Genomic DNA, 16,949 nt, shown 5'->3' on the forward strand with positions numbered 1-16,949 from the left:
TTTGTACGCATGACAGATCATAGCTACGATTTGTAATTATGCTTTCTGTTGATGACATTGCATTTTTTATTTGGCACATTTACATCCAATTACACGTATATGTATTTAATTAATGATCCTCTCTACCAGTATTATGTTTTTCGTATCTCTTCTCTAGGATGCAGGTTCTAATAGGTTTTTGACTACTCTATATGTAACTGTTTTACTCTCATAAAAATTGTAAAGATTTCTCAACTAGCACTTTTTAGATTAAAGTAGTCCAAAAGAAATACTGCAATTCTGTCCAAATTTCATTTCAAATATAGATGTTCTGGAATCATTATTTCATATAGTGGTTCTCAAGTGAGAAAAGTCATCTGGATTTCATCCTTTCCTTTCCTTTTACAATGCTGTAAGATTTTTATAGTCACTACAGGGAACTGGCAGTTCAAAAATAGTCAGTGTTGTGGTGTTCAGTTTCTCAGTGTTTATTGTTTTGTTGTTGTTGTTTTCTTCTTTTAAGAAACTAAACTCACAGTTTATAAACAAGGAGATCAGGATCAGCATAAATTGTATCTGCTTTTATAGTACTACTAATAATGCATGAAGTTCATCACTGGTTCACAGGCAAGAGTTTTAAAATATTTATTGTATGAAGTCTTGGAAAAAAATCTTGAGATCCCTCAGTTACAAGTAATGAATCTGTCATACCTGTAGACGACTTCAAGGAAGGTAAAGTTAATGTACTTTAAAAGTTTTTCTGGAGTCGTCATTAATCCCCTATTGGCCACCTGAACGTGTGGGGAAGAAAAACCTTTCTAAATTCTTCTAAATCGAAACCTAAACTCTAAACTCTTCTAAATCTAGACCTTTATAGTTGTCACATTTCTCTCAGATGAAGATAAAGGTTAAGTAAATATTCTTATGCCATCTGGCTTAACTTATAAGTGATAATGTGTAAATGTTTTTAATTTTTAATTTTTTTTTTTTCTGAGGAGAGCTATGAAGATTTTCTCTTTTAATAGATATAATAGAACTTTTCTTCAACATACTGAAATAATGTAGCTCTGTAATTCACTCAAGAGTCACAGTGTTCTCCAATAATTTCTAGTTCTTGTGATTGGATCTTTCAATTTAAAAAATCACCTCATGTTCATGTTGAAGGATTTGCCTTTTTTAAGGCATTAATTCTATCATGCGCTTGAATATTCATTTGTGTCTTATCTCACTTTTATCTGTCTCCACAATTTGCTTATGATGATACAGCTTTTAGATGTAGTGGAAAACACATGTCATCTTTCTTTCCCCTAAATGTAATCCCTGTTTTTATTCTACACTAAATTACCTGAGGTTTCTCAATAAATTTTAAAAGTGACCAACTTGTGACTTTTATCTGCCATTTAAGTGATATGGATAATAACTGATATTAAATATGGACTTTCAGTAAATATTGTGGAAGGTAGGCAAAATCTTGATTAAATGTCTTTGGTTAATTCTAAACATATGATATAGAATATGGTTGCTGAGGTTTTCTTCACAGAGGTCACTTAATGCAGAATGAAAATGTTCATATATATTATTTTTAGTAGAGTGGACACCACTGAAATATGTTTTAGAGGCTTCATGCAGAAAAAAATTGCAGGCTTCAAGTGGCCCTTGAACTGTGTGGTAGGAACATTTACTGATGAGCTCCTCTTATGAGTTCCTGTGGAAATTTTATTGATTTTTTTTTCCTTCCCTGTTCTTGGGTCTCTTAAAAACTTCTTTCAGTACTGAAGAGTTATTTTTTCTCTCTCCTCTTGTGTTTGCAAGTGTTTCCTTCTGCATCTGTTACTGTGCTGCTTCAAGAGACAATTAGACTGCAAGAATCTCTGCTGATGCGGCAGGCATTTGAGGCATAATTTAAAGCTGTTATATTTTGTCCAAATGCTTCATTCTCTCTTTCTGAATAAACCCTTAAAATTATGTGTTATTAATTAGTCTGTGCACCCATGTTTGTATGTGAGGATAAAGTGGACACATCAGATAAGATCCTTGCCATGTCCCTTTTACTGCTGTTCTGTAGCAGGGGAGAGAAGCCTTGTTTTTGTTTACAATCTCCTGATGCCTTCTTGAAGCTTGTTTCTGTCCTGGTTTGGGGAAGTGTACTCCAACTTTCACATGAAGCAGGGTGCCAGCTTTCAAATGGAGTTGTTACAGCAGTTGCAACCCTGAAGTTGCAACCACACGTAAGGTGCAGGTGACCTCTGCTCCGATACAGACATAGTTTTCTGCTTCTCCATTGTTTTAAAAGCTTTCTGGTGACTTGGGCCCAAAGACCCTAATCTTATGAAACTAAAAGTACCTTGTGTTATTGTTTAATAATTATTTTTATAGTGTGATAAGTGAATGAAGGTTTCTAGTAATTAGCATGCTGCTGATTACATTCTTCCCCTCCTTTCAATGTGTGACAAGATAGATTCATCATTAAGTGCTGTGTGGGATAAGAGCAACAGGGTCCTAGTGGAATTTGTGGCTATGGCAAAAAATTGCCATAATGCTAAAAGCCAGATACCTGAAGAAGATTCCATTATTTGCCTGATAGTCCGTGTTTAACCACCCTGACAACTACATAGTCCTTTCAATTGTCAGATGCTGATGGCTTCCTAGCATCAAATCATAAGAAATGTGGCCATCAAGGATTTTAGTGCTCATGTGCTACACTCAGATGATGACTTTGTATATGACATGGGATATTTACTGTCTTTGAGCAGCCTGAAATCTCAGGCTGTAGAGAGAGGATTCTGTGTACTGTTTGTTGTGATAATGAAATTAGAGTTACAGCACATTTGAAGACTGTATCCTTTGGTGTTACCCTCACAAATTGCCTGAGAATGCTTCTGAAATTACTGCAATACAGCCCAGGGAGTGAAACTCTCTGCTGGCTGTAATAGGGTGCTAAAACCACATGCCATTTGACTGTAGACACTTTCATTAAATCCTAGATATTGAAGTCTCTAGGCTTCAGTTTTTCTCTTACATTCTTTTGAAATGGTTATCCACCTCTAAGCCAGTCTGGTTCAGTGCAACAGTCTTGATGAAGTTTAAGATAAATTTTTACAGGGAAAATGAAAAAACAAATTTTTCATTCTGCCAGAGAAGGACCTTGCTGATTTTTGTCTTTAAATTGAGAGATCCATACTTCCTTGCTGAATTCTATATTTATTAATGAAAAAAAGGCTAGAGGGTTATTAAAATCATCCTCAAAAGTAGAAGTAAATGGATGTCTGATGCAACCACTGGATGGACTCAAGGTCTTCTACATTTTCATGCACATATCTTTTCATGAACTATTATATTAAAAAGAGAAATTAGTGAATGAAAGGAAATGAATTGTGGATGTGAAATGATTCTGGTTTGTTCAAGGAGAACCTCAATGATGCTTATTAAACTTACTGTTCTGTACTCAGCCAAATAACCGTAGGTGGGGCCTGAAAAATGTATGAGGAAATGTACTCTTTAAAGTATAAATTGTTGGGCCAAAAGCATGTACTTGTGCACATTTGAACAAAGTTTTGTGAGGTTACAGCAGTTTTCTAGGAAAATAAGGCAGAAATTACATCAGATTTTTTAGTGAAATATTTTTTCTCCTCTTTGCACACATGCAAAGGAGATCACTGCCATTAAATTGTCATGAAGTAAAATATTCCCGTGTTCTGCCCCCAAAATTACAAAGCGAGACCATTATTGTGAGCACCTTTGCCAAAGATGATTTATCTTCCCATTCCACTTCATAAAATGATCTGTGCTAGGAAGTCTTTTGTTGAGTTTCCTGCTCAAAGCAGATTCAGCAGTGAATTTACACATGATTAAGACCTTTTGCAGCCAGGTGGAAATGGAATAAAATGGGACAAATTGTTGTATGCTTAGTTATATGCTATAACTGGATATGTAAAAAAAAAAAATACTGCAGAATTTTTAATGTTTAACTCTTCAACACTTGTTTGAGATTGTAAAGCTGATTATAGTTGTATATTAGTTAATGTTGGCTTTTTGGCCTTTTGCATACTTTTTTCATTACTTCAGTAATTCCTAGATTACTAGAGCTATAAGAGAGCTCAAGAGGGACTTTTTATAAGATAATTTAGTGGTAGGACAAGGGCTTGTGGCTTGAAACTGGAAGAGGGTAGGTTTGGATGAGAAAATTCTTTTCTCTGAAGATGGTGGAGAGACACTGGAACAGGTTGCTCAGAAACATTCCTATTCCTGGAAATATTCAAGGCCAGCTTGGATGGGGCTCTGAGCAACCTGCTCTAATGAAAGATGTCTTTGACCATGGCAAGGAGTTTGGAACTGGATGATCTTTAAGATCCTCTCCAACCCAAAGTGGTCCATTATTCTGTGATAGTATGATTCTGGTTTTTCTCTTGGTTAGACCTTTACAGTTCAGTTCTAGCACTCAGTCCTGGTATCAGGCCAAACACCTTCAATACTCAATTAATTTCTAAAATGTAGCAATTAAAATTTCTTATTGTCTTTGAGATTTATACCAATGGACTCATTGTCCTAAAATGACTGACTTTTCCAAATCATGGTTGATGTAAAGGTAGAGAATGTTCCTCAAAAGGCTTTATTGCAATCCCTGAAATCTCTAAAGGCTCACTGGAAATATGGTCTAGAAATGGGGCAGTTGCCATACTTACTGTAACCAAAACTTGGCATGAGTTTATCAGGAGTTTCAACACTGAAAGAGATTAATTTGAATGATGGATTAATTGAACTTCTCTTGTTTCACTTCTACATGTCCTAAGATGCTCTTTAAAACACGTACCATGACCGCCAAAGATTGAATACAAAAATACAGATTAGGATGAATCGTGCCTTGCACCTTCATCTTTAATTTAATAGATCATTGGTTCTCAAAGTATGCTTATGAATAGTCATTAGAGACCCCAAATGACATTTGCCTTCTTGTTAACAGCTATTTTTTGTCACCAGATCTTTAAGACTTTACATGAAAGACCAGTTTTATGATCTGAGTTTTAGTTAGTAGGAGTTCTGGGGCGTTGAGATATGTAGTGTGACTTGGTCAATGAGCAAACTGGTAGCAGAGCCAGGAGTTAAACCAGAATATCTGAATCTAAACCCTAACTGTGACTTCTCTTTCCCTCTATCTCCAATAGAACGGGGTCCTGATTATAGAGGAGAAGTAAACCCCAGTTTGGAAAAGGATAAGAGATATTTTTTGAAAAAAACTCACATAAATAGACATACAGCACTCAGGAGTCAAAAAGATTGTAACATCCACGTGCACAGATTGAACACAAATTTGTTACTTATTTATCGTACTGTCTAGATATCCTTGTCAGAAACCAGACTGTTAAGCACTGTCACTTGGGGCAGGTCTGTTTTGAGATTAGACATTAAATTCTTATTAATCTTTTTAGAAGATTTCAGACAATGTTTCTCATTTAAAATAATTGTCAGCCCACCTGGGCTTTCAGCACAATTTACATCACTGTTTCATTTTCCAAAAGAGAAATGGGAATGAAATAAGGGGTTGATTGTCTGAATCATATTCAAAAGAAGGATTTATTAGGCTATAAAATTTGAATTTGGAAAGTGGTGTTACTTTTCTGTGACCAAATAATGTATTTATGGAGAGAGATTCAAGCAGAAAAGTTCCCAAAAATCTCAAAAGTCTTTAAAATCACCTTGGAAGGACCACCATGCTGAGATACATCACAATATTAGAACCTACATTGCAATCAGAGCTTCAACAATCTCTGTCTGTTATAAATCTATCAAGAATGAAACTATATTATTGACTTCTGCTTATGCACAGCAGCTACAGTGACCTTATGTTTCAAAGGAAGCTGTAGGATTCTGTTTTTTTTTCCAACGAAGCTGTTGAATTCAGCAGAGGTGTACCTAATGAGGCATACCTGTAAAGTGAGGATGCCATAAGAGGCTGCCAGCAGACAGCTGCCTTACTTGCATCTGCCCTTTGGACTCCAGAGCCTGTTGTGCTCAGACACTCAGGTTTGTGTCCATCGGGGAACTGTTGGCTTGCTCACACTGTTTTACTTTTGCAATCCCTTATTTTGGCTAATGGCATCAATGACACCAAAGTGAGATTGGACTCAGCCCCAGAGATCTTCTCCCAACTGTTTAGTAAATCCTTCCCATACTTGCACATTTGAAGAGAGGCTTTTGAATTTCTGGCCGGTTCAAACCCACCTTCAGTTTCAGAAAGGTAGGTTTATGTCATAGGAAAATCTGGTTTCTTCCTTTGCAAACAGTGGAGTAAAGGATTTGTCTGGCAGCTCTGCCATGGCCTGTTCTGTGCATTCTCCCTTAACACTCTGATCATCAGGGGGGCAATTGACTCTCTGCCTCTCTGACAATACCTTATTTATAATATCTTTCATTTACCACATCCATTTTCTCTTTTATTGTCAAGCAGGGTTTGATTTACAAAACATTAGAGATTCTTTCTGTCTAAAACAGAGATTCTTCCTCTCTGGCAAGTTTCAACAGGATGCCGATGAGGTAGGTTTGTCCTGAAGAGCAACAACATTGTTTGGAAGAGAAGGTGCTTCCAAGCACATTTGAAATACTCTTTTGACAAACTGACAAAATTATAGGCTGTTAATGCTACAAGGCTGTGCATGTATACAGAAGTGTCAAATGTCTCTCCTCTGGGGCCTGCTGACAAGGAGCAGAAGTGTGGACAAAGAGCCTCAGGTTCAAAGGTTGTTCCAGGCTGAGAAGTTAGCTGGTAAACCATTTACCCAACACCGTTTCCAAACACAATCATAGTTCCATCTTTTTGTTATCCTCTTAAATAAAAAAAAATTAAATAAGAAAAAAGAAGAAAATCAAACCAAACTAAACAAAAACTGCAAACAAACAATTCCCCCAAAAAACCCCAAACACAAACTAGCAAAAAAAAAAAAAAAAAAAAAAAAAAAAAAAAGAAAAAAAAAAAGAAAAAAAAGGAAAAAAAAGTGTGGCTACAAACTGTTGTTGATTGACCAAATTTCTAACAAGAAAGAAATTGAAAAATATACCAATCAGTTCATAGGGAATATATTTAACTTGAATAAAATTGGAGATTATACCTGTATCTTCAAATCTAAAATGCATTATTCCATAGTTCACACACAGCCAAGCAAATTTGATTCTGATTGGTCTCCTCCTTTTCTTCCGGTAAATATTCTCGAATATTTTATATGAAGGTATAATAGTAGAGCTTTTTTATTAGCAATAGGTAGTAAAAAAATGGCTGTTGTGTAGCTGAGATTCAATGTTCATTCTGTGCATTTTTAATTTTGGGCTTTTGTTTTAACAATCTGGAATTTATTTTTTTTTTTTGTTTTAATGATATGTGGGAAAGCACTAGGGGAGTATTTCCTATAGTTAATATTTCTTTCACAATCATACACTCATAGAATCTTGAGTTGAAAGGATGTTAAAGATCATCTAGTTCAAACTCCTCTGCCATGGGAGTGTCATATGCAATTTTACTGCTGATCAGGTTCTAATGATTTGATTATATAATTAGCAGTTTTGAAACCTGTCTCCATGTCCAAAAGTCTGACTGAATTTATATATGAAGTTTTATAGAACTGCCTTTGAAAATCTTGGCTCTTGCAGCTTTAAAACTCAAGTGGAAATTGTTTTAGAGCTCTTGCAAGATGCATAGGACTTCAATTTTTGCTAGAATATTGTCTTTCATAACACTTGACAATTAAGTTTCCTTTATTTGCTGAATTGTTGGATTTAAATTGGTGCATTCATATATTTTAAAAACACTTACAGAATCACTGCGCTTTTGTCAAGGAAATTGTAGTTTTATAGAGTTGCCTTTTTTGGAATTAGTGACTGTGCATCACTATTATCTTTCTATAACAGAGATAAAATTTGATTAAGTTGAAGGAGATTTGGGAGCACTTGCATTTTTCATAGAGACACTCACTACTATTTAGTCCAAGAAATGAATAAGTTTGTTGCTTGTCCATCTAGGCCTTAGGTAAAGAGTTAGTAGTAAGCTCTATAATCTCTGATGAATATGATACTTATACAGATTCAGAGACCTTTCTGTCTGTGATCATAAAAGCATGTGATGCAGAAGGAATGCATACTCTTACTGACTTTTTTTTCAGACTTGGTCTCTACAAAATCCAGTAGTAAAATTGCTACAGTTGGTTGGTTGTTTATTTATTTTTTTTTTTTTTTTATTCCTGAAATAAAAGCACAAAAAATAAATTTGTGGGAGGCATCTCCTCCAAACTGGTTATGTTCAGCTTTGCTTAATGCACTGCTTTTATTTTTCTAAGGTGAAGAAAAGCCAGTGGTAGGCTTTCAGGAGAATTAAAAATAAAACTATTGTTCTATTTAATATCTGGTTTATTTGTAAACAGGTAAATATGCTTATATTTGCCACCTTTCCTCTGTTACGTAAAATCCTCATCACATCCTTGTTTTACGTAACAAGGCAGGCTGGACTAAGTAAAAGCAAACACACAAAAACTCTGATCTTCCACTAATCTGTATGATGGAGACTTAATGCTGAAGTTGCCCTACTTATATTTACTAACTTTTAATGGATTCTTTTTTCTCTCACATTTGGCCTACAGCTTTCTAAATATACCACCTTCTAATTTATTCACATTGTCAGTTTTATTTCTCCATGTTGTGTAAGAGAACGTCTTCCTGTCTGCCCTGAACCTTGCAGGGGGTATTTTCATTTGAAACCTTCTTGTATTAGAAGAGAAGCTTTAGTGTTTTGTACCTTATTCATCTTTTTGCTATTCCTGATTTTCTAGTCTTGTATCTGGCTTGCAGCCCAAGCAGATATAGTCAATTTAGATATTTCTTATATCAAAGTTGTTTCACATTTCAAATCATCTTACTTGTTTTTCTCCTATGCTTTTTTCATTTATTTTTACATCTCCTTTTAATTTGGGAAGAACAGAACTGCATGCAGTGTTCACTGTAGTGTGCCTCACAATAATAAACTCTGTGATTTATGAAGTTGTTCTATCCTCCCTTCCTTTCCTAGTAATTTCTAGCCTTCTATTTACTTTCTAAACTTATCTGATGTTTTTATAGTATTTTTCTAACCCCAGCTTCCTGTTTATGAATTATGTCAGCCTATCTATTTATGAGTATGTTGAACACCACAGACCCTAAGGATGCTTTCTCTTTGAAAAAAAATTTCTAGATGAGGAGCTATAAAATTTGGAATGTGAGAAAGTTAACAAATGCTTTAATTTCTGTGAACACAGACCCTTTAATTTCTGTGAACCTTGTGGGCTTGCTCATGTGATTATATATACATGTTTCACAGGACAATTTAATTCAAAACCATTAAACTGATACAAAGGATGCAACAACAAAAAAAATCTGTGACAGATAGGGCATGCCTGCTATTGAGTATTGCAAGGAAAGTACCAGTGAGAAGATTTCTACAATGACAATTTGTCAGAATAAGTCTTGTGGTTTTCTGAATAGCAAGAATCTCCCTGCCTCTCCTTAACAGAAACTGTTTAGTGGTAGAAAAGATTGGTATTGCTGAATGAAAAATGGGAACAGCAACGCGCTTGGGAGTTTTGGCTTAGAATTAGTTTAGTGAATGGGAGAATGTAGACAGGTTAAGTAATAGGAGTGATGAGAGATTTATTGAACTCTCTTCATCTGAATAGATTAATGGAATAGAATCACAAAGCCCACTAGATTTTGAATGAATTAAACATAAAATACCTAATCTCCTAATACTAATTCAGTGTTGAATTCATAGTTCAAGGAAGAGGAAAAGAGATTTAAAGATTCTCCCTGTTTCTTTGAGGCTGAAAAGGACCAACATTCATATGTAAGCATGTTGTATGTGAGATGAAAATGCTGCCAACAAAGACTGGGATTCTAAAGATTTGAAATTTTGTGGTGTTAAGAGAGCTGAGCAAATGTTGTGTTTCCCTTTCCCCAACCATTAGAACGACCTGTACTGATTGCTTGCAAGTGTTTTTGGTTTGTTTTGGTTTTGTTTCAAATGTTTTCTCTTGCCTATTTCTTGAATGGTTTACATCTTTATAAAAAAGTAGACACTTTTGCATTTCAAGTTGGGGCTAGTGCTGCTTTTACCTATTGCATGAGAACTCCAGCATAAGCTGCATCATAAGCTGCCTTCTCATATCTCAATTACTTGTGTGCTTTCCTTATTACTTTGTTGTCCTCCCTTGCCTCCACTTGATGATGGATTTAAGCTTTTGACTCAGTCTCAAAATGCCTCTTACTCCTCCACTTAGATCCAGACTTAACCTTCCCTTTATGGCTGGAGTCCATATGGGCTTTATCATTGTATTTTTCTTGTAACCTTTCCACAAAGGGAAATTTTGTTTCCACTGCAAACCACTTCTGTTGTTTGAATTGGTATGGCTGACCTGATAATATCCTAAGTTCAGGGTCATACAGTGCAAAGCACATTGCAGAAATGTGCAGCAATGACTATAATGGTTTCTGTTGTGGTTTATTTCAGCCTTTTGACAGTAGGTCTCCCACATTAGAATCTGAGGTCATAATTATCTCTCCTTTTCATACTTATGTTTATCTACTGAAATGGCATTCTTTATTGCTGTATAAACTCATCTTATAATGGGAATTTTTTTGAGTGTTTTTTATATAACTGTGACGATCACAGGCTCAGTAATAGGATGATGTTTAATTAAAATAATTGGTGACCTTAAGCAAAATATTCTAGATGGTTTTTGAGAGCTCCTTCTGTGATCTCTGTGACCCACCAACATCATTAATTTATCATTGCTAATTTATAGACTAATAGTCTGCTAGAGATTGGGACATACTTTGAAGTTGTGGGCAATAAAAAAATATTTATTTGTTCCCAATAACTGACTTCCTTTTCTGGGATTAAGACAGCGGTACAGTGTCACTAGTCTAGATTGCTGTGTGAGCCCAACTGATCTGAATTTTAGGAAGGGATGCACTATTTCTGAGGCTATATTTAAAAAAATACTTTTTCTGTTGAACTACTGATGTAAGACTCCTGAAGAAGTCTTAATCAAGGCTCAGTGCTGCCTGGGTCTATCAAAAGCATCTGCTGTTGACTGAAGCCAAGTGTACGTAACACTTAAGTTCAAGGGAAGGAGTTCATGATATTCTTGTGTGTCTTTAGGAATCCGGAAAGACCGCAGAGGTGGGCGAGTGATGAAACAAAAACGCCAAAGAGAGGAGCAGGATTCCAGGAATGGGGAGGCTTCTTCAACAGAGCTGCGAGCTCCCACCCTTTGGACAAGTCCACTGGTGGTTAAACATAACAAGAAGAACAGCCCTGCCCTGTCCCTGACGGCAGAACAGATGGTCAGTGCCTTGCTGGAAGCTGAGCCACCTGTAGTTTATTCTGAATACGACCCAAACAGACCATTCAATGAAGCCTCTATGATGACCCTGTTGACCAACCTTGCAGACAGAGAATTGGTGCACATGATCAACTGGGCAAAAAGAGTTCCAGGTAAGGAAAAAAAAGCCCTAGTCAGCTATAAAAGTAGTAGATCACAAACAAAAAAGAATGCCACGCACTGATTTTCTGACTACCTATTCTTATTTAATTCAAATTGTTCATTTAAATATAAATACATTAACAAATAAAACATTAAACAAAGTTTGTGTTATATTGGCCAAGAAAATGCTATAGTGCAATGTAAGTGATTTTTGAGGAAAGATATATTCAAGAAAAGACATTTTCCCCACTCTGTAGGATGTTGGACAATTTTTTGTTTGCAAATACTGTTTTTATTCCATACAAAACTCAGCAAAATTAAACGTTGAAAGAGATTATTGGTCAAATCCAGTCAATTTGATCTAATCAAAATATGTTAGTATTTTGATCTCCCTAGAAAAGGGTTACTCTCATATATGTAATGTAAGCCATAAATTCAGTATCACTACTAAGTGTGTTAGTATTATTATGATTTATTTAGTTGCCAGGTTATAGTTTTGACTGAGAATTACAGATCTTTCATGAATTTTGGGTTTGAAAAACAAATCCAGAATAACAGTTTTAGTATGAAATTATTTTTAGTGCACCGTGATTCCCTCTTTTCCCAAAAGGAATTACAGAATTGTGAGAAATATGTAACTTTTTTTTTTTTTTGAGTGTATGTTATATATTCATTCATGGAGTTCAATTAATCAATATAAATGAAATGAGAGAGCAGTTTTGTTGTTAAAGCTCATCACCTTTCAAAGTTTCAATCTACACAAATACTCTCCATAAGTTAAGACTTAAAAAATTGTAAGACGTATTGCACGACATAGTTTTATCTTGGTAAAAATACTCTCATACATGGTAATTTATACTTCATAATTCACTGGAGTTCTGATCTTTTAAGTTTTTTACTGTAGCTATTTATTTAATTAAAATTATGTAGATGCTTTAGGAAGGGATGCTAGAGACGAGTAACTCTCACTCACATAGTGCACTACCTCAAAAGAATTACACCCAGGTTATGCCATTTTTCTGTTTTCTTTCATTTAAGCTTGGCAAGACTGCTCCTGGTAAATCAATAACCGTGTCTTTTCCAGTCCTTAAGGGTTCCCTTTCAGCCACTTTTCACATGTCACTTTGTGGGCTCCAGCTATGATCAATGAGAACCTGTGTGTTTCATTTCTCATCGTATCTTATAAGAAATCACTTGAGAATTTTATTATTGACAAAGTCACGGTGGTTGAAGCCTGATCTACACAGTCTGTTCAAGTCAAGGGCAGTTCTGCTGTTAATTTAGGTATGTTTTGCATCATGCCGTTACAAAAATGCTTTTGAAAAATGAACCTATGTACATAGTGTTAAAGCTGTTCACTATCAAACCAGATAAATTCAAATTACCTTTCTATGAATTTTAGAGATATAATTACTCTGATTATGTTAAAATAAATTATTTTAAATTCAATATTAATATACCACAATCTAAATTAATTATGTTGTCCAACTGGAAACATTTGGTTTCCATGACTTTTGATTTTGAGGGTATTAATGGAAATGTGTTTAGAAATGAAGTAACATTGTCAGAGAACCAAGATCTGTTTTTTATTCAGAAATATCTCTAGAACTGCCTGTTACAAGATGATTAAAACTGGATACAAAAATTACCTGGTTTACCAAATATAAACTTCAAATTTTAAGAAAGTATCTGACACTGGAAAATCAAATATGTAAGGTTATCAACTGTTTGTGTATATCCAATGTATTATAGATTCAAATTTACATTAATTGTCAAAATAGCTCCTAAGGAGAAACCAAGCCCAGCGGCTTGACCACGTATATCTATTAATAAATACTCCAGCAGGTGAGGTTTTCTACAGATCTGTTGTTGGCTAGAATTAAATAACAGAAATCCTTTCCCATTCATAGTTTGATCTATTATGCACTATACAAACAATTATACCAAAGGAAAACAATACTTATACCTAAAGCAGTACAGAGAGAAAAAAAGAGTTTGTGGGTTCTGAAAGTGCTGGACACCTAGCTGGTTCTTGATGTTGTGGCTTGGAGAACAGTATGCATGAACAAAAGCTGAAATTAAAGAGTTTAGAAAGTTGATTTAAAAGAATTCAGGTCCAATTGTTTACCTTCCTCTACAACTGGGGTCTCTAGGAATAAGAAGTTAGATCTACGTGCTTAAATATCTATTTTTTAATCTCTTACTTGGTCTCTAGGAAAGGTTGTGTGTACCTAGTTGCTGATATTAAATTTTAGAAGTACCAATCGCTTTTCAAAGATTGGGTCTTTGCTTGCTGAAGTATTCTGTCGGAATATATTGGGAATACATATACATTAATGGAAATGTGTCTGACAATTTAAATAGCATTTTCACCCCCACAGCATGTTGCCATTGACTACTCCATTATTACTAGGATTTAAATTATACAGTTTAATTAGAGGGGATTTTTGTATGTGTTATTCATGAACAGGGGAATTGAATAACTTTTTAAAGTATTTGATGTAACAGCACTGTGGGAATCCACTCAGTTATTTTTTCAGCTAATTTACTAGGATTTCAAGCTTCATGATCAAGGGTAAGAATATCTTTTTTTCCTAAAAAGTGAGTGTCCTTTTTAGAAATAGAAAAAAATCAGTTGCAGGAAACAGCTTCCCCTACACACATTTCTCAAGCCTGGAAACATTATGCAAGTTAATTTACCTACATGCAGGATGTAGGCAAGCAAGGAGCAAAGTCTATATGAGTGGCTGAGTTGAAATAATATTTCATAGTGATCACAGAATCACAGGATATGCCATGTTGGAAAGGACCATTGGGTCCAAGTCCTGGCCCTGCTCAGCACCATCCCCAAGAGTCCCACCATGTTCCTGAGAGCACTGTCCAAATGTTTGTTGAACTCTGTCAGGCTGGTGCTGTGACCACTTCCCTGGGGAACCTGTTCCACTGCCCAATCACCCTCTGGGTGAAGAACCTTTTTCTAATACCAACCTAAATCTCCCCTGACATAATTTCAGGCCATTCGCTTGGGCCCTGTCAAGACAGAGAGAGATCAGCATTTGCCCCTCCTCTGGCCTCACGAAGAAGTTGTAACTGCAGTGAGGTCTTCCCTCAGTCTCCTCAGGCTGAACAGACCAAGTGACCTCAGCTGCTCCTCATACGGCTTCTCCTCCTGGCCCTTCACCATCCCCATGGCCCTCCTTTGCATACTCTCTAGTAGCTTAATGTTGTTTTGTTGTGGCACCCAGAATTGCCCTCAGCACTGGAGGTGAGCCCGCCCCAGCTCAGAGCAGAGGGGACAATCCCCTTCCTTGCCCAGCTGGCCATGCTGTGCCTGATGCCCCCCAGGACAGGTTGGCTCTCCTGGCTGCCAGGGCACTGCTGACTCATGTTCAACTTGCCACTGACCAGGACCCCCAGGTCCCTTTCCGTGGCACTGCTTGCCAGCCTCCCACTCACTCTGTCTGTACATCCAGGGTTGCCCCAACCAGGTGCAGAATCCAGCACTTTCCCATGTTAAAATTCTTATGGCTGGTGATTGCCCAGCCCTCTAATTTATTGAGGTCCCTCTGCAGGGCCTCCCTGCCCTCAAGGGAGTCCACAGCTCCTCCCAGTTTTATATCGGCTGTGAACTTGGTCCGTATCCCTTCCAGTCCTGTGTCCAAGTCATTTATGAAGATGTAGAAGAGCACAGGGCAGAGGATGGAGCCCTGTAGAACCCCACCAGTGGCAGGTCACCTGCTGTATATCACCCCATTCACTGTAACCCTTTAACTGTGCCCCACCTGTGAGACAGGTGCTCACCCACTGCATGATCCTACAAGGTAATTTAAACAATTCCTTTTAACAACCCCTGAACACACACACACACTCACATATACTTTAGCCTATGTCTCAACCCCAAAACTATATTGGTTAGTGAAGCCTGAATACTTTTTTTTTGAAGAACATAATCATATTTTTATTTTTGAATGTTGATCAATGAAAATAACTTCTATTGATAAAAGTAATTACTCATCTTTGAGCTAAAGTGTGAAAACAGCTTTGTCCTGGATATTTTTTCCAGAAGCATACTGTGAGAGAGTATTGGAAGCTTTACTGAAATCCAAAAAGATTACATTTTTTGAGAAAGGAAGAAATTTATATCAACAGAGCAGAAAAGCAATGAAGATACAGCTTACAAAAATATGTAAAGACTTTCAGGGACATTTTTGGGGTTTATTTTTCTGTGTAGGCTTTAAAAAATAGTTTTTGGTCAGCCAGTCTTTCTGATTATATAAATAGGTGGGTGTGAAAGAAGAAACAGCTAATTAGATGTATTGGATAAAAGTGAAAGTATTCTACAAAATGGAGTAATGCAATTTGTGATAGATTGTGTAAAATAATGTAGGCAGAGATCCATTATAAAGAAATGCTGAGGAAAGTCTTCAAAATGAGATGAGTACCTTGTAGACATGCCCTGATTGGGACGGTCAGAACTAGTCTCAATCTTTATAGCAACTAATTCAGCATCAGTTCAAACTTGTTTAAATTGGCTCTGCAAACTTGGTTGTGTTAACCAGTTTCTGGGAAAAAGAGAACTTGTGGCAGCTTCTTATGCATAAGCTCAAAAAACCTCTTCAATACCTAAATATAACATGATTTTTGTCTGAGGTCAGAACCAAGTTCCCCTATGACAATGCAATTCATTGTATGCCAAATACATAAAAGCCTGTTTTAATTTTTTTAAAAAACCTTTGTCACTAATACAAAATGGGTTTGCCCAATTAAATGAACAAAAATCTTGTACAGTGTCCTATGACAAAAACAAAAAATTCGGGATTTACTCTTTAGGTGGCCTGATGGGGATTTAGGCTGCAGTCCTTCCAGGTGTCCTCTGTAAGATACTGAGGGTGTCTTTTGACTGCCCCAGCCTCTTGGAATAGCTAGCAGCTGCCCGTGAGGTGGATGCAAACAGATTGTGGTGGGCTAGACTTTACATGTAAGTTGAGCCTTTTACCATTTAATTGAGACAAATCACTAAAAAAAATCACATGCAGGCAAGGTATCAGTGTAGGTGAATATTCATTTCTGAATCACATATTCCTGAAAGATATGCCTTTTTATGTTCTTGACGTACATAGCATCTTGGGGATATAGTACCACATTCAGAATAGTCTTTAATAAAATGAGCAAAATCATTACTCTGCTTTTCTACAGAAATGCTGTTATGTCAAAGGAATTAACTTACTGTATTTCATTATTCACTTACTGTGTATTTAGTTTAATGACTTATGTGGAGTACTGTATTTTCTAAATCAAGCTGGCATTTTCAATGTAATCAAACAAACATTTCTGGTTGCAATCTCTTGCGATGGTAAGAGGCATTACGAGTTTATGCAGTGAGCTCCTGGTAAAGAGTGTAGCTTTAAGGAAATTTTTTTGCAAGGGCGAAACCTTTGGCAGTGCTGCTACAATCTTGTATAACTATTTACT

The 16,949-nt window shown here is 36.2% G+C and overlaps 1 protein-coding gene across 1 annotated transcript in view; it reads left to right on the plus strand.

Annotated features, from left to right (window-relative positions):
- Positions 1 to 16,949, plus strand: part of ESR1 (estrogen receptor 1) — a 161,813-nt gene that overhangs the window by 99,125 nt on the left and 45,739 nt on the right. The window contains 1 exon segment of the mRNA XM_041469853.1: positions 11,153 to 11,488. Within this exon segment, the coding sequence (XP_041325787.1) occupies positions 11,153 to 11,488 (336 nt within the window).

The sequence above is a fragment of the Pyrgilauda ruficollis genome, unplaced genomic scaffold, assembly GCF_017590135.1.
Source record: "Pyrgilauda ruficollis isolate IOZ18807 unplaced genomic scaffold, ASM1759013v1 scaffold24, whole genome shotgun sequence".
Classification (NCBI taxonomy): domain Eukaryota; kingdom Metazoa; phylum Chordata; class Aves; order Passeriformes; family Passeridae; genus Pyrgilauda; species Pyrgilauda ruficollis.